Source organism: Pempheris klunzingeri, chromosome 10 (assembly GCF_042242105.1).
Source record: "Pempheris klunzingeri isolate RE-2024b chromosome 10, fPemKlu1.hap1, whole genome shotgun sequence".
Lineage (NCBI taxonomy): Eukaryota > Metazoa > Chordata > Actinopteri > Acropomatiformes > Pempheridae > Pempheris > Pempheris klunzingeri.
This window is the reverse complement of record NC_092021.1, coordinates 10,505,562-10,531,502: the sequence shown is the minus strand read 5'-3', so window position 1 is coordinate 10,531,502 and position 25,941 is coordinate 10,505,562. Positions and strand designations below refer to the sequence as shown.

The 25,941-nt window shown below is 41.0% G+C and overlaps 1 protein-coding gene across 2 annotated transcripts in view; it reads left to right on the top strand.

Annotated features, from left to right (window-relative positions):
• Positions 1 to 25,941, top strand: part of pard3bb (par-3 family cell polarity regulator beta b) — a 194,005-nt gene that overhangs the window by 96,174 nt on the left and 71,890 nt on the right. For both annotated transcript variants that reach the window (XM_070837742.1, XM_070837740.1), the window contains exons 18-20: positions 2,485 to 2,529; positions 11,517 to 11,732; positions 15,388 to 15,616. In XM_070837742.1, coding sequence (XP_070693843.1) covers positions 2,485 to 2,529; positions 11,517 to 11,732; positions 15,388 to 15,616 — 490 coding nt within the window. The remainder of the gene's footprint in view (positions 1 to 2,484; positions 2,530 to 11,516; positions 11,733 to 15,387; positions 15,617 to 25,941) is intronic.

Sequence of the window (25,941 nt, the reverse complement as noted above, 5' to 3'; positions counted from 1 at the left end):
TTATTTTTACTTGATGTTTCAATCAAAAAATCACCCCACCCTCTCTTAGGGCTTCTCGGGGGTTGTGTACGATAATCACATTTTTGACAGACCAGAGAGAATGTTCTGGGAATACATAGCAATACAACAATAAAGCAACAACTAGATAAGATGTGATAAATCCAAGTTGCTAATGTGGTAACTGAGCTAGATTTAGCATCAATTAGTAAATATTTCTTTGCCAGCGTACTTGCCTTTGCCGTAACCGCATGTAAATCAGATTAAGCTAATTAGTATTGTTGTATGTAAATGCTCGCAGCCATATAAATAAGGTAGAGTCGGGTTAATCTTTCAAAACCAAACCAAATCAGCTGTACTAATTATTATTATCCTTTAACACAGATGACACTCAGATGGCTCCATGATGGTATAATACTCTCTGCATCATACATTTCATGTGATAGTGTAGCGGGATGTAAAAAGTTAAGTCGGAGAAGCGCGAATTATTGACAGATTTACTCTCAATGTGCTTTGAAAAACCAATTATAATATCCAAAATCAGGTGCTATTGCATAGTTTGGGCTAATCCAGCATCTTGGCAACAGTGACTGAGTTTGATTTCAGTGCTAATGGTGGGTGGAGCGGACTACATCTTAGATTACCTCTGATTGGACAGTGATAATGAACCGTTTAAGCTGCAGCAGAACTGCTTAAATAAGGTTAAATGCGGCTCCACCGTCTATAAATGCAGCCATTGACTTTGTTGGTCTTTTTTTTTTATCATCCTGGAAACATAACTCTGCCCATTAGCTATGTTTTTAATGCAAAAATAGACCAGCAAGCAATTTTTGGTTGGTTTGAAAATGCTATTCATTTCAGACCTTTATGCACTTAATGTCTGTAAATACTGTGTCATCCAATTGCTGATAATAGTCTATAATTACTGCACATCATAATTTCACTGAGTGTCACACAAGTGCTTTGTGCATTGTGAGAACTACATTTTAACAAAATGTAATAACCACAACTGTTTGGGCCTATGAGTCCATGCTCCATTTCAACTGTTGTGTGCATTTGTGTGAAGAAAAAAAAGAGAAAGAAAGAGAAAGAGAGACAGAAAAGCATTCTCAGCATTTCATTCGTGGGTCAGTTACATAATTTCATTTTTATTTAATTTGTCCTGATTTCATTTTCCAACCCAGCCCAATTAAAAATTTAAGAATAATTTAAGATTGGTTGCAAATTATGAACTCCCTCAATACCCTTCTCACTCTCTCCATCTTTGGCTCTTTTTCTCCCCCTCTGCCTTCGTCCCTGTCGGTGTGTGTCCCTTTTCTTGTCTTTATATCTTGAAATTAGTTTCCATTTGAGTTTTTTCACCGAAATTACAAACAGAACAATGCCAATTCTCTCACTCGCGTCATGATTAACCTTCACACGGTAGGCCGTGTTTGAATTAACCGGAATGAATTACGTGTTCGTATTGATGTGAGTTTAAGTGCGTTTGTATGTGCATCTGCATGTTTGGATCCGTCTGTGACTGCCTCCCTAATAACACACCTCTGTGTGCATCACACACGTGGCATCTGCAGATCTGCTGAAGTAGGCAAACACACACACACACACACACGCCACGTACACACAGTGATCCACGAAGTACAAAAAGGCTGCTGAAGCAGTCATGTTGATTCACCGCAGACAGATGCCGTCAGACACACACGCAGCTAGAATTACACTTTAGGCTTGGTTTTCATTAGAAAAGCATTTGCTGGGAGAAACCCTGTTACTGCTTGGGTTTTGTGGTTTGTGTGTGTGTGTGTGTGTATTTATTGTGTGTGTGTGTGTTTGAGTGCTACCAGTCCATGTGTTCCTTGTTGGCACTGGGCTGCTTTGTGGCTTTCGGAAGGAGGGAGAATAAGCAAAAGAAAGTCTGGGGTAGAGGCTGAAAGTGAAAGGAGAATTAACAAGGAGTAATACTGGAAAGAATGGCGATCAAAAGAGGGAAAAGAGGGAGGAGAACACCGCTGGATGAAATCAGTGTAACCAAAGACAAAATGAAAACACTGGGAAGAGAAGTGAGGGTAAAGGGCAGAAGGTGAAAGGGGTAGATTGAGGGGCAGCGGCAAGGGGATAAGAGACTGAAGCAGAGAAGGGAGGGTGAGTGACAAATGAAGTGAGAGAGAAGGGAGGAAGGGAAATGGCTTCAGTAGCAGCGAAGCTGACCGAACATCACAGGAAAAATGAGCAGCTACTCCGCCATCTTGTAAAACAGGACAGAAAGAATAATAGAGACAGATGGAGAGAGGAGGAGAGGCTGAGAGGAAGACAGGAAGGAGAGGATTAAAACAGGTTTTACATTTTTAGGTGTAAGGAACATGTGGGCAGTACAGCACAGTTGGCAAGCCAGGTACAAGGAGTGAAAGGAAGGGAGTAATCTTTACAGCGGTGGAAAGTGCGTTAGTGTGTGTACTGTATGGATATTGACACGTGTTTCTTTTGTTTCAGTGGCAGATGAGAGCAACGTTGAATCCCTGGTTGGAAACACTGCAGGTAAGGCAAATACAGAGCGCCTACACCTGCGCGTGATAGATACAGAGCAACGCTAAAAATCATACACACACTTACAAATTACTACCTTATTTAAAAAAAAGAATGGTCCAAGAATCAGCGCAAAGGAATAAAAGATATAAAGTCCCAGATAAAAAGAAAATACCATAGAAAGGTAAGAAACAGAAACATGGCCTGCACTTATGGCTCAATGGGTCTAAACCTGACAAGGCAAACCTGATGATGATCAGAGATGATATGTGGATCTGTTTGCGCCCTAGTAAGCACTGAATCACAGATCAGAATGATTAGCCCCCATCATTACTCTGTGGACTCCGTGTCCACTTCATAGCGCGTGTCCATGCCGTCTATTTTATGCCACTTCACCTTTGCTCTTCCATCCTGCCTCTTCCCTCTCCCATACACTTGGCTGCCCGGTGCCTCCCAACTCAAAGACATCCTCGTTTTATCTGAAGTGCAGATGAAAGTAAGATTCGCAGAAGGACTGGAGACAGAAGAGAAGGGCACGGCTACAGCCACTCTTTAAAGAAATGCATTGGCGAGCTTGTTCTTAAAGATAAGAGAGGGAAGGAGGTGGAATGAGAGGGAGGACACGTTCGCCTAAAAGGAAGCAGAGAGAAGCGGAGATGAATGATGCTTCAAAACCTCTCACCTTAGTAGGATGCACGCTCTTCATAAAACCAAGTTTGATGTCAAACTTTTCTTTTTCGCTTCGCCTTGAAGTCTCCCCCATTTCATTTGTAGCTACTCGAAAGTAAGAGCACTCTATTTCATTCCGCTGTACTGTATGTGTGTCTGTCTTGCAGTCTGCCACTTTATTGTTGTGAATCAGTCCAGCCTTTTTCCACATTCTGCTGTGCCTGTGCTTTATACAGGGTGGTACTGACTTTTATGTGCCATTCTAAACCATTCTAAGGGGAGAAAGGAAGGCAATATACAGAGAGGAACATAAGACAGGATATGGAAAGAATGTAAGGCAAAGTTTTAACAGGTGTTTAATAAGAGTGAAACTCTAATATAAAACAAAAATCACTCCCCTCTTCTTCTAACAGCTGAAAAGACGAGCACAACATCTTCCTTCCCTTTGAGTTTTCAGTTTCCCATCTCGGGTTTGAACCTTCCTGTAAGTGCACCTGTCGTCCAGAAAGCCGGCTGAATGAGCCCGAACCTGGGACAGTGGTTACATGTGTTCTGGACAAGATATACCGATGTAAAAAAGAAAGCAGGGGAACATCTTGTACAGGAAAAGACGATTACTTCAGGGGGATTGAAATGGTAAACATGGAGAGGTACGGCTTTTGGGGAAGGGAAAAAAAAAAAAACAGAACAAAACCCCAGTGTCATAGACTCTGGCTGCATATTCCTGTAGGTTTCTGAAACCAAGCTTTTTATTACCAGCAAACTGAATCTGAACAACTGTTCATGTTTCCGTCAGCTTTTATTAACTACGACAACATTTATGTGGCCCCGTTTGCTGTCAGAAGGCTGTAAAGGAAAGACCTCGATTAACTGAACACTAAATGAAATCAGTCCCATTATCAGTGACTTACTTGGGAAATGCTTGCTCACACAAATATATTTAGGAACATCCACCAAGTGAGCACAACATCAACTACAATAGTTCGTTTAAATTAAAAAAACAACTAGATTTTGATACAGGAACCCTTGGATGAAGAAATAATGCAGGACTTGCTACTTTGACTTTGGCCTTTAGTGGTGTACATTCCCTAACAAATGTATAATTGTTCAAATGACCAAAAATGACCAAATTGATAACTTTGAAGCTGGAGTTTCAGTGCCCCCATGGAGTTGTTGGAATCAGTCCTGGTAAGGAAGGAGGAATAAGAAATAAGATTTGTTGTGCTACTTCATTTTCTTTAATCTCTTCTCTCTTCGCTGTGAGCTGCAACTTGTTTTTATACCTGTCTAGAACACATACTGCAGAACAAAAAAAAAAAAATTTATTAGGTTTACGCCATCCAATAACTGTTTTTATTGACTGAAAGCTTGGACAGACAACATGGCAATTTCAGCAAGTGTAACTGAGACGTTTTGTTTACTGTTGCCATAACTGTTGCAGTGAAATCTGAAAGTTGCCAGGTGAAATCTGCCCATAGTTTCCAACCTTTGTTGCTGTTTTCCCCAGTAATATGCCTGTTGGATGTCTATTGCTAAAGCCTTAAAGGGACTCTATCTGTTTTCTTTGTGCTTGATTTCCAGATGTTTTGTTTTTACTCAGTTCCCTTTACCTGTTGCTCGTCAAAGTGTCTCCTGTTTTGTACACTCAGGCCAGAGAGCTGTTTAATGAGAGTGTGTGCCCGGCAAGCATGACACTTTTTTTCCAACCTACTTTCCTTTGCTCTAATGCATTTTTTATAACTGAACGGCTTCCAACAACCCTGAGCTGAGACGTCAGACAGCTGCATGGACTTTGGTGAGAGGGAGGGGGGTGGGGATTTAAAGACAATGACTTCTGGGAATGCTGTTTTCACTTCCAGCATTGGTCCAGCTTTCCCTCCACACCCCAAGAAACCACTGGGCAACGGCACAAGTACATGCACACACACTCACACACACATGAAATTATTACCATTATGGTAATGTTATGGTAATAGAAAGTCTGCATCATCCTGTGGAAAATGTGAACCTTGGAAGATTTCATATTATATTATAATTTTGCAGAATCTGAGATGCAAAGTGACGGAAATGGGAGACCACATTACAAAGTGTGTGTGCATGCATGTGGGGAAACCTTCCCTGAAAGTGAGTGGGTGTGTGTGACTGACTGTGTTTTTGTGACTAAACGCATTCCCTGTGTGTGGAGGCTGCAGCTGAGTGAATTTTGAACTCTGTTCAGTAAATTAAAAAAAAAAAAGAAAAAAGAAGATTCTTGGCATTAATAAACACTCTGCTGCATAGAAAAATCCTCAATTCAGCATTCTGCTGTTATAAATATTAACACAAAATAAGAAACCATGTAAATACACAGCTTGAGTGTGTGTGTGTGTGTGTGTGTGTTGGGCTTTGTGGTCAGACATGCCTGATGTCTTCGCGGTGGCACAGAGTAAAGGGAGCTCAATCATTCCAACAATGAATCAAATCAGTTCGGGAAGAGGAAACATGGGAAATGAAGTTACAGTGACAGAAGGGATGCTCCAAATTAATTACAATTAGATAGCATTCACGTCAGTGTCATAATATACAGAAGATCAACACAGACATACAACAGTGTCATGGTGAAACATTCACAGAATAAAAAGCAGAATACATCAGTCCATATCTTTAATAGGACAGTACAGTCAGACACAAACTGCTGACGGGGCATAAAACAAACGGTTGCAGCTGTGTTTCTTTCACTGTGTTTTCCTTTGGTGGTGAAGCCAGCTGTGTGTGTGTGTGTGTGGGTGTGTGTTTTAGAATTAGTGCATCATAGATGTTTCCTTGTGAAAATACATTGTGAGCAATGATTATCCAGAGGAATGATGAAAAGCTTGTCGGGGATAGGGAGAAGGTGATGATCTGTGTGTGTGTGTGTGTGTGGGTGTCAGGAGAGCATGTCTACAAACGCCTTTGGTTATACACTCGTTAGAAAGTCTTCTTAAGCATGCGTAACAGTGTCCTACCACAGGTGGTGACGACTGAAGTGATCCAATGTTGTAGAATTATTCTCATTTCTCTGTACTTGTGAGGACACAAATGCACCCGAGTTATGTTTTTCATGCAGTAAACTGGTATTAAATACCCAATAGGCCAAATGCTTGTCAGCTTTTGTTGTAGTTTTCTGCTTTAATGTCTTTGTATTGCCTTGTTTTGGTGCGCCCCCCACCCCCACCCACCCACCATCAGCAGTCTCTCTCTCTCTCTCTCTCTCTCGGCCACTCCCCTGCTCTCCCATGCTCTCTTGCTCACTCTCTGTCTTGCCAACGCCATTCAGGCTTAGAGAGGCTGACAAACAGGCAGAGGAGCTTAGAACGAACATCATCTCTCGGAAAATGTGCTTGTGTGTGTGTGTGTGTGTGTGTGTGTGTGTGTGTGTCAGGGGGCCGGTGTGATGCTGAGGGAGACTGGTGCAGGCCATTGTCTGAATCTCTCCCTGGTGGAAGTTTGACTTTGACTACAACAGTCGCAAACCGACAAGGCTCTGCCAAAACTGCGTCTTTAGAGAGACAAATCTCTCACACCCCGCCCCCCTCTCTCTGTGTGATTGTCTCTGCATTTCTGTCATCTCTTTCTCTTTCTCTCTCTGTTTCTTTTCTTCCATTGTTTCCTGATCTCTCTGGCTCTTTCAGACTTTCACCTGAAAACCACCTTGTTAGGCTGATGTGGATTGATGGATTCATTTGTCGCAGGGGGAGCCGTACATCTTTGTGCGCGCCCGTGTCTAACGTGTGTTTAACGCGGTTGTGCCACTTGATGCCACCACACATTACTTCTTTAGAATTGCTCTTAAACTCTGAATTCAGACAGCTGAACTAAGGAAACCCCTGTATCTCCATCATTTTCATCAATGTCCTTCAGATTGTGTGTCATGTGTACAGATGTGTGTGCTTTATCATGAATACCTTTTGCTTGTGCATGTTTTTTCTGCCCCTGTCTTGTGTGTTTAGCACACACCAACGTTTCATTGTCTTTGCGTGTACTCCCTATATATTGAATGCCCTTTAACCCCTCTCCATCTCGTGCGGTAAGCCAATAAAGGTGAGCAGTAATCAAGAGATGGTCAGCGCTGTCGTTCCTTGTTGGTGCAGCCATTCATCTCTGTCAGGCACCACACACTGATCGCTGACATGTGCTGTGCTGTATATTGTATGATGCTTGAGACAGAGAGGCAAAGAGGGAGGGAAGCCATTTGTTTCTGTCCTGGAAACTAATCAGTTACATTCCCCGTGATGGATTCATTTTGGAAGAGTTTTGTGTGTTTGTGGGAGAGTGTGAGTGCTTGCTTGTTTACAAGAAAAGATACTGTGGTAACTGTAGGCCTCGAACCACAACATGGACACAACATGTACGTTATGGTAACTAATATCAAGATGTCATTGCATTTAGGGTGCATTTTATAAAGAATTTAGTATATATCAATAAAAAAAACAGTGGTTTCCTAATATCCTGCTGTAGTGGCAGGATTGGAGCATTAAGTATTTTGGCTGTGATGGAGCATTTTTCTTAAACTCTGGGTTGGAAAACGATGGTACTTCCACTGATGGGACAGTGAGAGAAGTCGAATTCTGTCTTCACTCAAGAAACAGTGTCTGGGTGTGTATTATGTAGAAATAAAGAGCAGAAATTGAGTTCCATCTTCACACGAGGGCTTCTAAAGTATGATTTGGTGTACTAGAAGTTGGGGCTGTTGTTGAGTCTGCTGGCTTTGTTGCAGCAGCCTGCTGCTAAGCCGCTCCTTGGTGTAATTTTGACTTTGAAAGTAGCCCATTGCCTTCCTGCCAACAAAATAGCCTTGGGATAGCTTGGCGTTCTCTCTCTTTGTGTTTCTGTTTTTAATTTTTTTTTATTTCTTTTTTTTCCTTGCTTTTTTCTCTCCGACTCTCCCTCTTGTTGTCACTCCCATCCTCTCTTTCATTCTCTTTGTTTATCTTTCTATAGCATCCTCTCACACTGTCTGTTTCTCTCTGCCAAACCCCCACTCTCATATCCTCTCCCTCAAACTACTTTGTTAGTCTTGTCCTGCTTGTCATCCTCTCTCTCTCTCTCTCTCTCTCTCTCTCTCTCTCTCTATCCATCCCTCTCCCTCTCTCTTTCCCTCTCTATTTCTCTCTCTCTCTTTAAAAGCAGCTTAATTCTATCATCTTACAGTTGGACAGCAGTAATTACATTTATGACACAAATCCTGCTACTCACAGCAAAATACTTAGTGTGTGTGAGAGACTGTGTGTGTGCATGTGTGTGCGCGTGTGTGTGTGTGTGTTAGAGTATGTGGATGCATGCTCATCACCCAGTGTCTGTGCATTTGTAGTTATATGTGGAAATATATTTGTGTGTGTGTATGTGTGTATATATACATGTATGTGTGTGTGTGTGTACTGTTTATTCCCAGATATCCCACTAAGCTATTTATAATACTTTTTATTTCATCCCACTTCCCGACCCTCTGCAAACAGATATGTTCAGACTCAGAGGTCAATGTCTGCATACATGCTGTTTGCTGTTCTGTGTTAGACTTCTTATATTGACTGTAATTGCCCTCAAACTTTGTAGATCTGCAGTGGAACGTGAACCTTGACCCCACCCCCCCACCTCTAAAACTGAATTTAGATGAGGATCGTCACACACAGATTTCATATGGAATGTATTAATCTAAAGAAAAGCAATGCATGAGTAAACACTGATGTGTACAAATCGAAATCTTTTGAGCCTAAGAGTGGCCGGATTACTGTAAATGAAATAAAAACGTCAGCGACTGCTTTAAGTTTGAGGACGCTTTGAAAATGTTGTTGGCAACTGAAAACGTGTTGGCTCGAAGAACTTCAGGACTCTGATTAGAGTGTGAATAAAAGGAATAATACATCACAAATCCTGGACAATTCATGCTGAGTTTATTCCTGCATTTGGTGGTCTTGGCTCAAATGTTACTGGCAGCTCTAATCTTCGGTCCTTAGAGTTTTCAAACGGTGGATTATCGATTAAAATGAGTGTATGTAACTTTTCTTAAGATTCCACACCAGTCTCAGGCCTAGAACAGAGGATTTGTTTATGCATACGATATGTCTCTTTAAAAATTCTTTTTTATATCTTTCTCAGACTAAAAAACGTGCTGCGCTCTTTGGCTGAAGATCTAGTAAAGTTTTTGTTTCAGACTGGTGGCCAAGGGCACACAGTCCTGTTGAGCCTCTGGAAATCAGCAGTGGTCATTACAAATGCAGATGCTTCCATGCACATGCATTAGATGTTAAAATGAAGCAACTGACATCCCATCATACCCTGTGCCATCCACGAAAATGCTGAGCAGACCCCGTTGACCTTTGATTTGATGATGGCTTGGAGAAAATACATGGGCACATTTGTTCAAGTTCAGTGGTGCAAAAACTCCGTTCCTGTACTGACGTGTCATAATGAATATCATTTTGTGGCGACATTTCACAGTGAGTTTGTGTTCTGTTTGAAAAGTGTGGAGGCTTTGCTAGATAGTAGGCTTGAATTTGCTTACACCGCCTTAACTTTTGACATGCAGTGGGAGGCAAGTGTCATGTTCATGAACAAAACGTGCACTGTATTTCACTGATGCCCATGGAAACTTTGTTCTTCCTGTTTTTCTAAATCTTTTAGCAGACAGAAAGTTTCCTTTGGTGAGCCTAAGAAACTCTAGCTATAGTGTAAATGTTGTAATATCACTACTCGATGCATGCATTGTGGGCAGAATGTGACAGAATAATGTGATTTACTGTTACAGGATGTGCTACATAAACAAAACTTTTGTTATTTTCTGTATGTGTGTATCTGTTCAGCTGTATCAAAAAAGATAAATATAGATTAGTGACATAGCACTTGTATGACTTTTCCTACTTCACTATGCATCAGAATGCCATGCGGACTGTGTTGACACATGTGAGTGTCACATTATGGCATTACATTAGAAATGCGCATACATTCATTCGACGTCTGTTGTTACTCTTTGCGTGTTTGTATTCGAGTTTGGTTAATGGTGGCTTGAATAGATGTGGAAGTCACATCAGCCCTCTCATCTCCTCTGCTATAAGAAAAAAAAAAAAAAAAAAACAACCTTATACACACACACACACACGAATAAGAGCAGTCGTGTGTATAGGGAATCATTAGCTAAAGTGATGCAGGTTTAGCTATCATGAATCACAGTGGCATCATATCGACAAGCCAGAGCCAGCAAGGAATCCAAAATGTGTGTGTATATGTGTGTGTGTGTGTGTAAGGATTACCAGTATTTTGAGCTGGCAGAACGCCCAGCCTTCCTCCCTTCCTCCCCATTTTTCTCTGTCTTCCTCTCTGCCATCGTGGTATTCCCCAAAGGAAACTTAATTTGCTCTCTGTCTGCCGTTGTCCCTTTTCTCCCCATCTTGCTCACCATCAGCATCTCCCTGTTTTGGGTGGCAGTCGGTGATAAACCATACTGGAACCACTCATTACCGTCACCCCCTCTTTTGTTGTACAATCAGCAATCCTCACAGGTGGTGGGAACATCACAGTGAGCTCGGGGCTGAATTTGGTCCAACCTCAGCAGTTGGCATGTCATTAGCTCTGGCTGGGTTTCTGCTGCAGGAGAGCAACAATTGCTAAATACTCACTTTTTGCACACCACTTGTGGACTTTATGTACTGAGAAATTGTGAAGCTTCATAACGCATCTTCACAACATGTCTAATATTTACCTTCCTCTCCCCTGAATGCCTCCGTTATTGCTCTGTCTTCTCATACATCGCTGTCCTCTTCATCATCCTTTCTCCCGAATCCCTCCCTCCGCCAGTAATATCTCTCACAGTATACTTGTGATGATGGATGGAGAACCAGTAACAGTGAAGCAGACCTTGCATCCATCACAAACTCCTCAACAGCATAGTTAACTGCATCACTGTTTTTTTCCTCCTGGCTCTGCTCTCCAGAGTTAAGCCATGTCGCAGTCTTTCTGGCTCCTAGCCAGTGTCTCCACAGGCTCTTTAAACCAATCAGAGCAAGGCACAGCAGTATAAACCCATTGGACAGCCTGATTAGATGTGGGCAAGATTGGACACTTCCTGCATAGCGACAACACACTCACAGCCATTTTAGAAGAATCATAATGAAACTGTTATCCAAGTTTGATACTATAGAAATGTATTGTTTTCCTTAACATATTTGTAATAAATGTCAGCTCTTTTATTTATATTATTTTATTATTTTGTCCTCCTGATGGTCTCAAGTGAGGCACCAGAACCATAGCTTACCAACTCACCTGCTCATCACATCTCTCTTATAGTCTGTTGTCTATGTTTCTCTCTGTCCCACCAGCTCCATCGACTCCCGTAGAGCTGGGACCTACCCTCGGCTTGAAGAAGTCCAGTTCGTTGGAGAGTCTCCAGACGGCCATGTCAGAGGTTAACAGAAAAAACGAGTTTCTCCCATTCCACCGTCCTCGCCAAAATATGGTCAGGGGAAGAGGCTGCAACGAGAGCTTCAGAGCAGCCATTGATAAATCCTATGATGGGCCACCTGAAGATGATGACGGTAAGGCAACATGAAGGCGTTTGTGCGCTCAGTTGGGGGTGTTTGTGCCTGTTTTTAGTGTGTTTTTATGCCCCCACGCTGGTTACAGTCATGACTGCAGGCAATATGTTTTCAGGTTGTTGTCCAATTCTCGTTATTGCAGGAACGCCTCGCTTTCTTTAAATTTGCATCCACTTGGACTCGAGGATGAACTGATAAGATTTTGGTGGTCGAAGGTCAAGGTCACTGTTCCCTCACTAAACAAGTTTTCTCTAATAGGATAAAATGATGAAGTGATGATGTTCACAGATGCTGGCACATGAATCTCACTGCATTTTTTACAAGCTTCTGGCTGGGGGCCTGCTGAAGCTGTGTATCGAAGAGTAGGCAGTCAGTCGTGTTTGTACACTTGATATTGCTCCGCTTGTCTGTGGTGTCCCCACTTGGAAGGCAAGCTATCAGGTGATTCTGCAGATCTGTTGTCATTGCAGAGTAAGATCGAAATAAACAGCCTCATATTTGTTAGTTGCTTTGCCAAATATGGTGTAGAACCAAAAAATACTTACACACACTTTGTTTGCTAGTGTCCTCCATTTTCCTAGCAAACAGCATAACATTACTAGCTTAGTTCACTGATAGGTCATAGTTCATTAGGGCATGCAATAGGTATAGCTGATCGAGCGCTCTCCACTGGATCATGAGGCAAATAACTTAAACTGGTTGGTTGTGCTTATAGCGTCATGCCATGTTTAGATTCAAAAAGTTAATTACAGTTTGAATGTTAACTTTTTCTCCTTTTTTCTAATGAATGTTTAAATTTATGTGTATTTGTGTGACAGCCCTAGAAATAAGCCATATCCAAAATGACTTTTGGGATTTTGTATCTAAATAATTCGTATCTACTGGTTTGCATAACTCTTCGGTGCCTCTAGGTGGATTTTTTCTTATATGGCAAGTGATGCATACTCAAGGCTTATTTCCACGTTGAATATATTCTCCAATAACATCCATATCTGCTATTTTGAAGAGCCAACAGTAGGCTGAGCACAGATTAGGCCGTTGTTGTCACTTCTGATTAGTTTACGATAGAGCAACCCAGAACGTTTGCCAGCAAAGAGAGCTAGGGCATTACTCGAAGAGCACCATGACTCAAGCGTGTCAACACATACTGCATAAAGCAAAGCGGCAGCATTGCCTTGCAAATTCTCATCTGAGGTTAACCTTTAAATATTTATCCAGGAGCTAAATGGTAGCTGCTCGGTTTGTTTCACTGGGAGGTGCATTTCAATTCCCAGCTGTGTTATTAGCAGCAAACTCTTATCAGTCACCACCAGAGTAATGACTCGGGCTGTTTCAGATCTCTGCACTCACACAGGATGGGACTAATAGAGCATGTCAACACCACACACGCAGTGGACACATCTGTCACCATCTTTCTAAATGTTCAACACTTTGAGAGCTGCTGTTAATTGACAGAGAGCAGATCTCTGAAGCACACTTTCTTTCTTTCTTTCTTTCTTTCGTGTCTCTTTGTCACCTTTGCTTGGACTTAAATCTTCATTTCAATGTCAAACGTAGTCAGTTTTTTTAGAGGTGGGTTAGCAGTTTAACCTGTAGAGCCATTACCTGGTCATTAGTAGGGCACACACTGCACAATGAATACTCAGTCAGAGTTCATGTGTAGCTGATGCATCGTGTGTGGAGTAGAGTTCAGCTAATACCACAGTGCTTCACAGTTTCCAATGAATTTAGTTGTCAGGAGGGACTATTCAACAGGGAATTTGAGTCATTGGCTTTGATGTCTCATGTCAGCTGGGACGGATTATAGTGTTGAACAGTTGTATCTGTCATTCTCTTTCTATTAAAGTACAAAATATATAAAACATTTCATATTTTTTAACTTTTCAGGGTTCACAACAAAATGTAAGTTGCCGTCCCAATTGCTACATAAGGAGGAAAAAAAAGGTTTTGATGGTGGAAAGTGGAGGATGAGTTAAGGAGTCTTATAGCCTGAGGAAAGAAGCTGCTCTGTAGTCTTTGTGTGTTGTGGCTGGGGATGGTCTTTTAATATCCTTTGGACTGATCTACTGGACAGTTTTAGTCACCCGTCACAGAGCCCCCCTGTCCTGGGCTGTGCTCATCCCATCTTACTTTTTGACTGCCCATCCCCATGCAAAGTTCAAACCCGCCTGCTCAAGAGAGATTTTCATTGGGCCCCGTGGGGTCATTGTTGCATTTCTTCTAATGTACTGACATGTTGCTGCCACCAACATCTAATTTTTACAATTTGATTCACCAAATAGTACATGTGGGTCAGAATAAACCAGTTGTACGTGCACATTCTTTAAAACAGATGAAGGGTTTCCGCAAATTTACAGTTTGTTTTTTAAGATCAAATTTAAGAGCGAGATTAAATTTGCGAAGGAGGCTTGGTGATGTTCACAAAGGGTGTCCAGAACTCCTTCAACATATTGCTTTTTTTGTGCTTACTGACTGGTTTAGTGTGTGCACTACTTTATTTGTCTCAGTCTTGCTCTGAAACAAACACGCACACACACACACACACACACACACACACACACACACACACACACACACACACACACACACACACAGAGATACATAGTTGATCACTTTAAACTGAAGAAAAATATATAAAATGTTTCATAGGGATGTCTGCTGTGATCATTTTAAGTTTTGAGCTCCTCAACCAGGTCATGCACAAGCATGACACTGTATGTCTGCAAACATACACATATACACACACAATTACAGTTCCATTCTATTGCTGGACAGTCTTTGTAATTAAGCCTGAAGTGAATATCCACACAAAGTTAAATCTTATTTGAGGTAACTAATTTGGTTTGGTTATCTTATGAAATCTGACAAGTGTTCAGTGTGTGTGTGTGGTATGTGTGTCTGTTAGTGTGTGCGATCATTGTAATTCAAGGCCAGGCCTCCAGTCTTTTGAAGAAGTAATGAGGCATCACAGTTTATACTTTCACCATTTTAGATTGTTTAATTCTAAGAGTTAATTAATTTGCTGTGAAGCTAATAAATCTGTCATGGAGATGTCGAGTAGAAAACGTTTGGCATCATGTGCCTGTGTGTATGTGGTACATTTGTGGATATGTACATTGTTGTGTAATTGTTCCTTTTTGTTTGTGTGCGTGCTTGAGTTTGTGATAACTCGGTATGTGTTTCCACTCCATTGTGATATGCTTGGAATTCTGCAAGATTTTACTACTATAACGAGTCACTCTGGCAAAGAGTATTAGCTAAATGCCTAGTATTCCTGGTTATTTACCACTGGAGCCCGCTCTTTATAGAAGTGACTTCTCCATGTTAATTTTGAAATTAAAATAACTCAGTGATAATTATTGACAATGCTGAACACCCAGCATCATGTCAATACAAACCAATGATAAAGTATCTGATGTGATGGTTTGTCTCTTCAACCCACAAAAACATCATGGAAAGTAAACATGGCAACACAACTGCATAAACCTAATCGGATGTCGTATCATGTTGTGGTTGGTGGGCTTGTGACATCCTAGCAGGCAAGCAAGTTGTATAAATAAAGTAAATAGATAACGTTTTAGCGCTTCCATGAAGCCCCCCCTCCCACATCTCCACTCCCTCTAACCCCATCTCTCTCTTTATCTGTTCCCCATAGATGATGGTTCGGAGCCAAGTTCAGGCCGGGACACTCCTGCAAGTAGTTCATCCCGCCAGGGAGTGGGTGATCGGGTAGAGGAGAAAGGCAAAAAAGACAAAAAAAAGAAAGCGAAAACAAGGAAGAAGGAAAAGACGAAGGGGAAAGGAAAAGAGAAAGAGAAAAAGAAAGCAGAGGAGCCTGAAGAGACAGAGAAGAAGAGCAAGAAAATAGGCTTTGGCCTGCTGAGGTACGTAACTGTGTGCGTTTGAGGGAGAGGCTTTGGGATAATTATTCCTTAAACTGTTGGTCTTAATCATGTGTTTGTGATCCTATGCTCCTTTTTTGTGTGTTCATGTATGTGCAGAATGGCCGATACACAAATTAGGACAATCTCTACACCCCTCATGCATTCAGTTTTTATCAGACAAAAATAACCCTTAAACATGAACACTGAGGTCTTTTTTTTCCCCTCGTGAAACACTATCACATGCTCACAGGCACACAAAGACCACTCAGTGGTGCCCCAATTTCCTTAAGAGGTGCTGAAAATTATCTGTCAGAACTATTTCATGTGATTAACTTTAACCCTCTATCTTCTGTGTGAATGTGCCGTAGGTAGATGCAGCATGATTGGGATGAAATGTTTCACGGAGCAGTTTTTACTTTCTACCTTGATTCCTACCTAATATCAGTTTTTTTTCTTCTCCCTGTGGCTGTTTCTGAAATGGGATTTCACATGACCATTACATAGATACATATCTTAAGAAAAACACTTACATGCAGTTTGATCTACAAAATACAGCTGCAGCCTTTCAAAATACACTCACAAAAGCAGCCTGTATGAACCAGAACACAGAAAAACACTTCCAGATTTCAAAGTCAGATCGTATCAGAATGATAACATCTCAAAATTGCATGTTATTTAAAGTGAAATATTAGGCAATTAGACTAATAAGCACTCATTTTACTTGATTGAGTAGGTTCAATGCTTTTTCTTTGAAAGCCTCCACCTTTTTCTTCACCTCTTTTCCACCTTGTTTTCCTCATTCCTGACTTAAGTGTGCTTTCACTCTCTCTTTAGTATTTAGTCAGTAGTAAGACTTTCTCTTATGGTGGACATAGATATTCCTTTTATGATATGTTAAAATGTCTGGCTGTCATTGTCTTACAGTTGAGTGTGTGAATGGTTCCTAAGGCACCAAAGCCTGTTCATAATTATGTCAAATCAGTTTTACGCACAAAGAGGAATTTTCAGTGGATGGAGAACGGATTGGAATATTGGAGTATGTGGTGTATGCTTACTATGTAGTATGTTCCTTCCTTTATGGTGGAAAATGGATATTCACTTCATCTCTGTGTCTTCATTATTTGCTGTGACACAACTACCAAAACCACCAAGTTCCTCGACACCTTCTTTTGTAGTTGTAGTTTAATGTTTGACCTACTTACCTGCTTATCTACCTGCGTACCTGCTTAAATGTCAGTTCCTACTGAGGTAAAAGCCATCAGCTACTCAGGTCTCCATTCTAACCATTGATTATAATCATCATGCAAGTGCCTGAATGTGGCCACATGAAACTGTAATCCGCACAATCACATAGTCTCAGTCTGGAGCCATGTTATATCTGTCCATCATTGGACAATATGCACTTTTAGTATGCATGAACAGCATAGTATGAATAGTCCTTGTATGAAGAATTACTGCATTTTTTTAAAGTAACATTTAGCTTAATAATGCAGTTCAAGGCTCAAAGGAAATAGAGACCTTGGAGCATGGGAGAAAGCCCCTGTACTTCAAACTTGATAAAGGTTCAGTTCACCCAAATCTCCTTGCTAGCAATGTATTTAATTGAAAACTGTTTCTTACTCCACCGTTGATAGAAATAGTGAAAAGCATCTAAAGCAAGGTCTGTGGATTATTATGGGCTTTTTTATAAAGAGACCTTGCTGTTGAGTTTATTACAAATCATTTCCGCAATGCATCACAAATAAAGGCCTATTCATCTCCATTTTATTGCATTGGCAGCTGGCGTCTTAAAACAGGTGCAAATAAATTGTCCGCATGGCAACGCCACTCGTGGTAATATTGAATTAGGTGAACTGACACTTTAATTTGACGTAAATGTTATGTTTTACAATTTCAGAATATCGGCTTCAATCGCAGGTCAATTCTACATCAGAAAAAGGGTCCAATACTTCTTAACGAATGATGCAGCCAACCTGTTGGTCATTCATATCATTCCTTTAATAGGAATTCTCAAACAACCTCAAAAGCAAATGAATAAGAGATTGAACGATGTAATAAGTGACGCAACAGAAAATATGTGTATGTAAGCCACCACTACCTGTTGCAGTGTAGTGCAGAAGAGAGAGCTGAGGCAGATGGTGCAGCAGATCCAGCAGAAGCCACTTTCAGACACGCACTCGTCTGCTTTAATTTAGGCAGCGCCTCGGTCACTTTTATGTAAAATTCTCAACGTCAGTCTTACTAGGTCAGACCCAGTAACATTTCTGTATCACTTACAATTTGACACAAGTCTGAAGTTAATGCTGTCGGATTAGCATTAAGGTGAGATCATGAATGATGAATAAATGAATATCCAGAGCCCCAATTTAACGGCCTGTCAATCAGTGCTTGTGCACAGTCGGGGCGGTATGAAACAGGCGGCCGAATTTGCGCTCTAATAACAGTAAATGATGATTAAATGATGTGAAAATGCATCAGTTGATCCACTATGAGAAGCAGGGCGGAGTGTCCCTCGCGCTCTCGGTGATCGTTAAGGCTTCAGTGGCAAAATAAGTTTTAAAATTCATTACTGATGCTGCCTGTGAGAGAACAAAAAACGTCTTCTTCTTTGCTCTAGTAACATATTTAACTCTCCACTGCTCTCTCTCTCTCTAACTCTCTCTCTCTCTCTCCCTCTAACTCTCTCTGCTACCAGGTGCCAGATATTGTAGCGTGTTGTGGCTTTTACCATGAATGTCTAAAACAAAGAGGCAGCTGCAGATTAACAGATTGAAATCATCACTGAGCAGCAATAAAATGTTTTTCATCCGTTATGACCGATTCCAAAATGGTGCACAGTTAGAGAATCTCCGTCTCTCTGCGGTACAGATGCATTTTCCTACCGTGCCTTAATCATACTCGTTTTGTGATTTAATATCAGAAGAGAAAACTTTCCTCACAGCAGTCAAACACGATCATAGATTTATCCTGTTCTGGTCTGGATCTTAGCTCATTGTTGCTCTTCGTACTCTAGGCTGGTTCTCATTTGATGTTTTCCAGTGTTAGCATGGACCACTATGTATAACCAATGGATCACTGGTGGCACAATGTCATATATTCATACAAATTCACAGATTACACACCTGAGGATCTTCATCATTCCTTCTCCGCCTCCGTCTTTCCCACAATCCTCTATTACTCCTTTCCCGTTACAGCTCCAAGGCAATACATGACACACCTAAAGAAATCTTTTTTTCCCCACCTCTTTCACTCCATCACTGTCTTACCATCTTAGCAGTGTTATAAGTGGCTCAGGGAAGGATATGCCCTATCCCGTCTTTCTTTGTTCATCCATCTCTCCGTCTATCTACCGCTCCCTTTGAGATGGACAGCCTACGCAGCACACCCAAGAATATCTGCAGTTAAATTTAACCCAGCCTTTCCTCTGTGCACCTATTCCTCCATCCGTCCTTTCATCTAACCTCCTATTCCCCCATCATGTCTGGCCTTAAGTGCTTTAAGAAACCATATAATACACCCAAGGATATATCAGACCTTTCCTCTACATGCCATCCCTCATCATTTTAAGAGGGCCTTGATTAGAGCCCAGTGATAATCTCACCCTTTCCCTCCCTCCACTCTTTCTAGCCATATTTCTCTACCCTCTTTCCCTCTTTCTCTAGCCCCTCCCCGCCATCTTTGCATCATTCCAATTTTTCCTCTCAGTCTGCTCCCTCCAGCTCCAGCTCCCTATCTGCATTTGATTGTGTGTAATGGTTGTAGACTGAGAAGGCAAATTGGTGCTATTCAGAACAGTTCAATCTAGGCCAAGCTGCTGATTTGTCATATTCATCTTGAGTCGGCTTTGATTGGCCTAATGGTCTGGCAGAGAGGTGGCACTGGATACTCAACCTTACTCCAAGGTTTCTGGTTGTACAGTAGTAAATGTCCATCTTTATCATTGGTTGGTTCACACATTGACACACAAGATGTCTTTATCAAATACTACATTATGTTTGCTGGTAGTATCACCCTAATGTTCCAATACTGAATCTTTCTCCAGTTGTTACTGTAGAAGTCTTCTCACTGTTTTTCAGACCAAATATAAGACCATATATTCTGATACTCGCCAATACTGAGTACTGCTTTGAGTACTTAATAATACCATGTACTATTTCCATTTCAATTGCATTATTCTTCAGTCAGAGTCAGATGTCAGTCTGCTGCTTAGATGTCAGGTGTCAGTAGCTGCCACTACATGTCACAGGAGGAATTGTTCTAAATGACTGAATAAATGAGTATTAGTAAGGTGTCTGTTTTTGTTCCTATTTCATAACTGGCAAAATTATAACCTGCTTAGTGGAAGTGATTTCATAAAATGAATGAAAAACAAAACAGTAGATCGTGGTTGCTCACTGCATGCATGGGTCAGCCACTGGATCGCACCCGCTATAATATTTTCTAGTAGCTTAAGCTAATCCAAACCCACCGATTGGACAACCTGCACATCAATATAGACCCCAAAAAAAACGCGCACACATCTTTCCTGGTTGACAGTGAACTGAGGGAGTCGACGCTTCCCTAATTTATTTCTATCCGAATCACACAGCAAAGACCAAAAAGACCAGGTTGCAATTTGCTTCTTCGCATTAATGATGATGTGGTGTAGAAGGTTATAAGTGTTTAATGTGATGACTGTAATGTTTCAATCACACCGTTAACCCAGACATTAAAGTCAGACTCTGAATGTGTGTTTAAAATGCCATTTAAAGTGGACAGCTGGCTCTGTCATCTAAACTGCTGCCACCTGCCAATCAGATGTGCCAATCATCTGTGTGTGTGTGTGTGTGTGTGTGTGTGTGTATGTACCGATCTACCATCATGAATATTCATGTAGTAATAAAACATGATTGGTCACACAGTCAGATGGTTGTCACATAGTTGGCACAAGGCTGCTGTGAATAATCCTCAGATGCCGTGTGTGTGTGTGTGTGTGTGTGTGTGTCACTAAATTGTTTGCTGCTGTGTGACCCCTTGTTCCCCTCTGATCTGTCTTTTTTTTTTCTCTTTCTTTCTCAAATCATTAAGGAGATATTCAAACAAATCTGGTAGCCCATTCATTTTGCACACACACACACACACACACACACACACACACACACACACACACCTACACACACCTACAACCATAACGTAACGCTGTACAAACATAATTAACATGGGTTGAGAGTGTGGATCTCCGAGCTGTTCTAGCATCTGTGTGTGTGTGTGTGTGTGTGTGTGTGGCTGGTTTTGAGAGAGAAGGAGTGGGACCGTGTGTACAAATGAAAATATGGTAATCTATTAGGTGAGACTGGGAATGCACAAGGTCTACCAGAAGCAAAGAGGGGCTGGCGCTTCTGTTGCTAGTGCATCATGTTTATGTAGTTGTTGATGTGTGCTATAAAGTATGTGTGCATGCTGCTCATTTTCAGATTTAAAATGGTGTGAATTTATGACAATCTATGATAATAAATGCACAGTCGCCTGTGTGGCTCCATCTAGCCTCCGCTGCTCTGTTTTCTGTGTGCATGTATGTGTGTTTTTGTAGGTGTGTCCATGTGCATATATGTGTGCTGACAGTCCGCTTTCATTAGAAAATGTTATTTAGGTGTGTCTGAAGGTGTGTTTATCTTAGCAAAACCTGAAACTCTAAGAGCAACATGATTGGGGAATACAGTCACCAACCAAAGACCCTATGAATAGAAAAAAAAAAGCACAAAAACTTGCAATTAGAACACAATTTTTCTCTTTGAGCACAGAGTCCGCTATAATTACACCCCCCCCAACTTCCCACCCATCCATTTGCTTTTTTCCTTCTTTCTCCTGTCCCTCTCTCTCAGTCCTTAAATTGCTCCATCATTGGGACTATTATCCAGTCTTGATGGTGGGGGTGTTTTTACTGGCCATTGCTAATTAGCTAGCATATCCTTTTTTCCCCCCTCCCTTTCTTTAGTCGTAGAAGGTAATCCTTATAGGAAGGATTTCACCAAAGAAACAGTATTTAACACTATTTTACGTAACAGAATCAAAACATGCAGAAAGCAAACAAATAGAAAAATAAGTAAACAAATAATTACAAAATCATTCATTAAAAAAATAGAAAAATACCTAAAAAGAAATAAATCCACAAGTAGTTATGTATTTCTAATAAAGTTTGGAAGATGATCTTAACTGATCTCTTTTGATAAACTAATGTATCATTCTGCTGTCAGCTTTTAGCTGCTAAGAGGTTAAACAGCATCGTTAGGTTTGGATAAAGGCAACGCAACATATGTGTAAGATAGCTCTTAATGCAGGAAAATCCCTGTCTTACCCAGACATTGCCTGTCATTGTTTCATAATTAGAGAGCACATACATGAAAGGGGGGGAAGGATCCACCAGCTGCCAGTCAAGCATCATGACAGGAAGTCATTGGAGTGTCACAGACTCATGTCATGCCTGCCAATCATCTGTGTGTATGCCTGCATTTGAATGTGTGCTTCCTTACATGGTGTGTATTCGCAAGTGTGCGCGCGCGTGTGTGCGCGCGTTCGTTATCGCGGCACACTTGTCAATCATCCACTCCCTCAGGGATCCATTTGCCAATGATAGCAATGGGAGGCGTGTCTATGAAGTGACAGAGGGAGGAAGTGAGGGAAGAGCAGAAGAATAGGAAGAATAGGTGAAGTGAGAGTCACAGATGTTTGCACTTATTTTCTGCTTGTTTGTCAGTGGGTTTTTCTCCTCATGGACTATTCAGAAGCACAAGTGTGGAACAGCCCTCTGTCAGTACGAGTGTGTGTCTCCTAGTTGTTTTTTTTTTTATTTTTATTTTTCGACCTGTTGATATTTTACAGAGTAATGCCATTTGGTTTTAGAATAAGTGCAGGTTAAATTAAGGGTTAAATCTAGGCATAGATTTGTGTAATCAGGGTTGGCTCAGGTGTGTGGAACTTTTTTTAGCAATTAGGATTATCTTTTTTTTTTTCTTTACCTTTCATCCCATTCTTCTGCTTTCCTCCTTGGGCTGCCATCAGTAAATGGGTGTTCATGACCAGGGATTTCTTCAGGCTGGTAGGAGTCTTTTTGGCCACTTTTGGCGATGGTGTATGCCGGAAAGTTTTTAAGATATTTGGAATGACGACAATGTTTTTACTCTGATGGAGTGTTACACTGTACCTGCTGCTGATATGTGAAAATATACTCAAGGTGACTGGTTTAATCATTCTCTTGTGTACAGTTTGCCTTATGTGTTCATCAGTAAGACAATAATGTGGATAAATCACATACAATCACATACAGTTTCATGTTGGTACAATTTGTTCACTTACAATTGTATGGTGACCCAACAAAACTAACCATGCAAAGAAACAGTAATTGTCATAGAAACGTGATTTGTCTTAAATAAGACATCAGACCGAGTAGTTGTTTTTTTTTTTTTCATCCTACCTATGCATACACAGATGGAAGAAACCTGTGCCTATATTTCTGACTAAATCTTTCTCGCATGCAAATCAGTAGCCATACACTTTCCATACAGATTGTCAGGCGTTAGGTCATGAATATTCACAAGTCATAATTCTGTTCCCACTAATATCAGAACAAGAGTTAATGTATTCCTCCCAACTGGCTGGTAATCAGCTGGTCTTACTCTGATATTCCTTGCAAAATTATGTTCAAGCAGTAATGTCATAATTTCTACATTTAAAAAGGATTCCACGTGTCCAGACTAAGTGTGTGCACGAGTTTATGATGTGCCCGACCAAGGATAACTTGGTTAATAACTTGGTAATTTTTTACACCTCGGCCCAATTTTTGCATATTTTGGTTTCAAAATGACTTGTGGGTACAGAAACTTTTGGAACAGGTCGAATGTATTGCATTTGAGAATGTGTGGCAAACGGGCTACGATGGCTGCAATTGCGCCCAATAAAAGTGCTTTTTTTTTAGACAGGCTTAGATTGATACCAAGATTATGGCAACATTACGCAAAGGATCCCTACAGAGATACACCTGTAAGATCATTTCTGTTTGTATCGTGCTATTCAAAGCCACCAGTCTCCACAGAATAAAACAGCAGTTTTACCTTACAGAATGTGGGAGTGGCTGATGTACCTCAATGGGTTTGCTAGTTTGTGATATTGTTTGTTACACAAATTTTGTGTTGGATCCAAATGAAAAATTTCAAACCCCAAAGTCACTCAATAACACAAACTGTCTGTAGAAACATGTAAAACTACTGTTTTTGTCAGTGGAGTCTGGTGGCTTTGAAGGGAGTGATATAATATCTATTTCTGGTTTATAACAAAAGAATCTTACAGATGTTTAGCTGTAGGGATCCTTTCTGTTGTGTTATCAGATGCTTCACAGTCTGAGCCTGTCAGTAGAAAAAACAAGCACTTTTATGGACACAGTTTGCCCAGAAGGATTACATCACAGCTATTGTGGCTCATTCACTGCCCCACTTCATGGCTGAGGCAATCTACCAGACCAATTCCAAAGGTTTTGGTACCTAGCAGTCATTTCAAACTCAAAATATGTAAAAACAGGGCACCGTATTAAAATGATCAGACTCATCCTTTTACTTACAGATTTTCAGGCAGTTCCATTTTCATGGCTTATTGCCTCCCAGGGTAGCCAGGATAACAATATCAAGAGGAGCTGGAGAGAGAGACTAGGCCTAATTAAGCTGTAGGTGTCTATCTTTCCCTTCCCTCTACATCTCTCTCTCAATCTCTCTCTCTGTTCTTTTCCCTTCCATTTGCTAAATGTAAATCAGACATAATTACAGATGGTTGCTTGTTTGATATAATCAGCTGTTCGTCTTCATTGTGAAACTTGACCCCATGGAGAAAACGCCCACACAATTGAACACAGGGATATACTGAGGGAGAAAAAGAAGAAAGGAATGAAAGAAAATAACAAGGCGAGGAAGTATAATGTGTTTACTGTTCAATGAATTGCACTTTTCTATTTGTCCAAAACCCTTGATCCTATTGGTCTCTGAGATCTGCGTGGAGGATTAAAAAGCTAACTGGTGGATTTATCCTAATCTGTGAGCAGATATCCTGAAAGTCATTTATTTCTTAAACACAAGTGAAATGAAAGCAGCGTATGCCCTCTCGTCACTAGATTCCCGATGATTTGCCTCATTTTTGGTGACATGTCACAGAGGTGGAGGCCCAGAATACGGCGTTTGGACACAGCCGAGGCTGTCATTCATATATCTCTCACCCATCAAGTCTTGTGTTATCCATCCATCCAGCTGCATTATCTTTTTTCAACATGTGGGTTTTGTGTATGGGCTCTTTTGTGTAAGCTTTATGACTTGACAGTAGTGAGTGTGCAACGCTAAGTTTTAAGGTATTTTGAGTTACTTTTCCTTCTGTTTCTGTTAGATGTTTCATTAAAGATTGAGATTATCCCACAGTTTTACTCTGTACAGTATATTTTGCAAGTAATACAAATTACAGTGGGGCAAAAAAGTATTTAGCCAGCCACCAATTGTGCAAGTTCTCCCACTTAAAAAGATGAGAGAGGCCTGGAATTTTCATCATAGGTACACTTCAACTATGAGAGACAAAATGAGAAAAAAAAATCCAGAAAATCACATTGTCTGATTTTTAAAGAATTTATTTGCAAATTATGGTGGAAAATAAGTATTTGGTCAATAACAAAAGTTCATCTCAATACTTAGTTATATACCCTTTGTTGGCAATGACAGAGGTCAAACGTTTTCTGTAAGTCTTCACAAGGTTTTCACACACTGTTGCTGGTATTTTGGCCCATTCCTCCACGCAGATCTCCTCTAGAGCAGTGATGTTTTGGGGCTGTCGCTGGGTAACACGGACTTTAAACTCCCTCCAAAGATTTTCTATGGGGTTGAGATCTGGAGACTGGCTAGGCCACTCCAGGACCTTGAAATGCTTCTTACGAAGCCACTCCTTTGTTGCCCGGGTGGTGTGTTTGGGATCATTGTCATGCTGAAAGACCCAGCCACGTTTCATCTTCAATGCCCTTGCTGATGGAAGGAGGTTTTCCCTCAAAATCTCACGATACATGGCCCCATTCATTCTTTCCTTTACACGGATCACTCGTCCTGGTCCCTTTGCAGAAAAACAGCCCCAAAGCATGATGTTTCCACCCCCATGCTTCACAGTAGGTATGGTGTTCTTTGGATGCAACTCAGCATTCTTTCTCCTTCAAACACGACAAGTTGAGTTTTTACCAAAAAGTTCTATTTTGGTTTCATCTGACCATATGACATTCTCCCAATCCTCTTCTGGATCATCCAAATGCTCTCTAGCAAACTTCAGACGGGCCT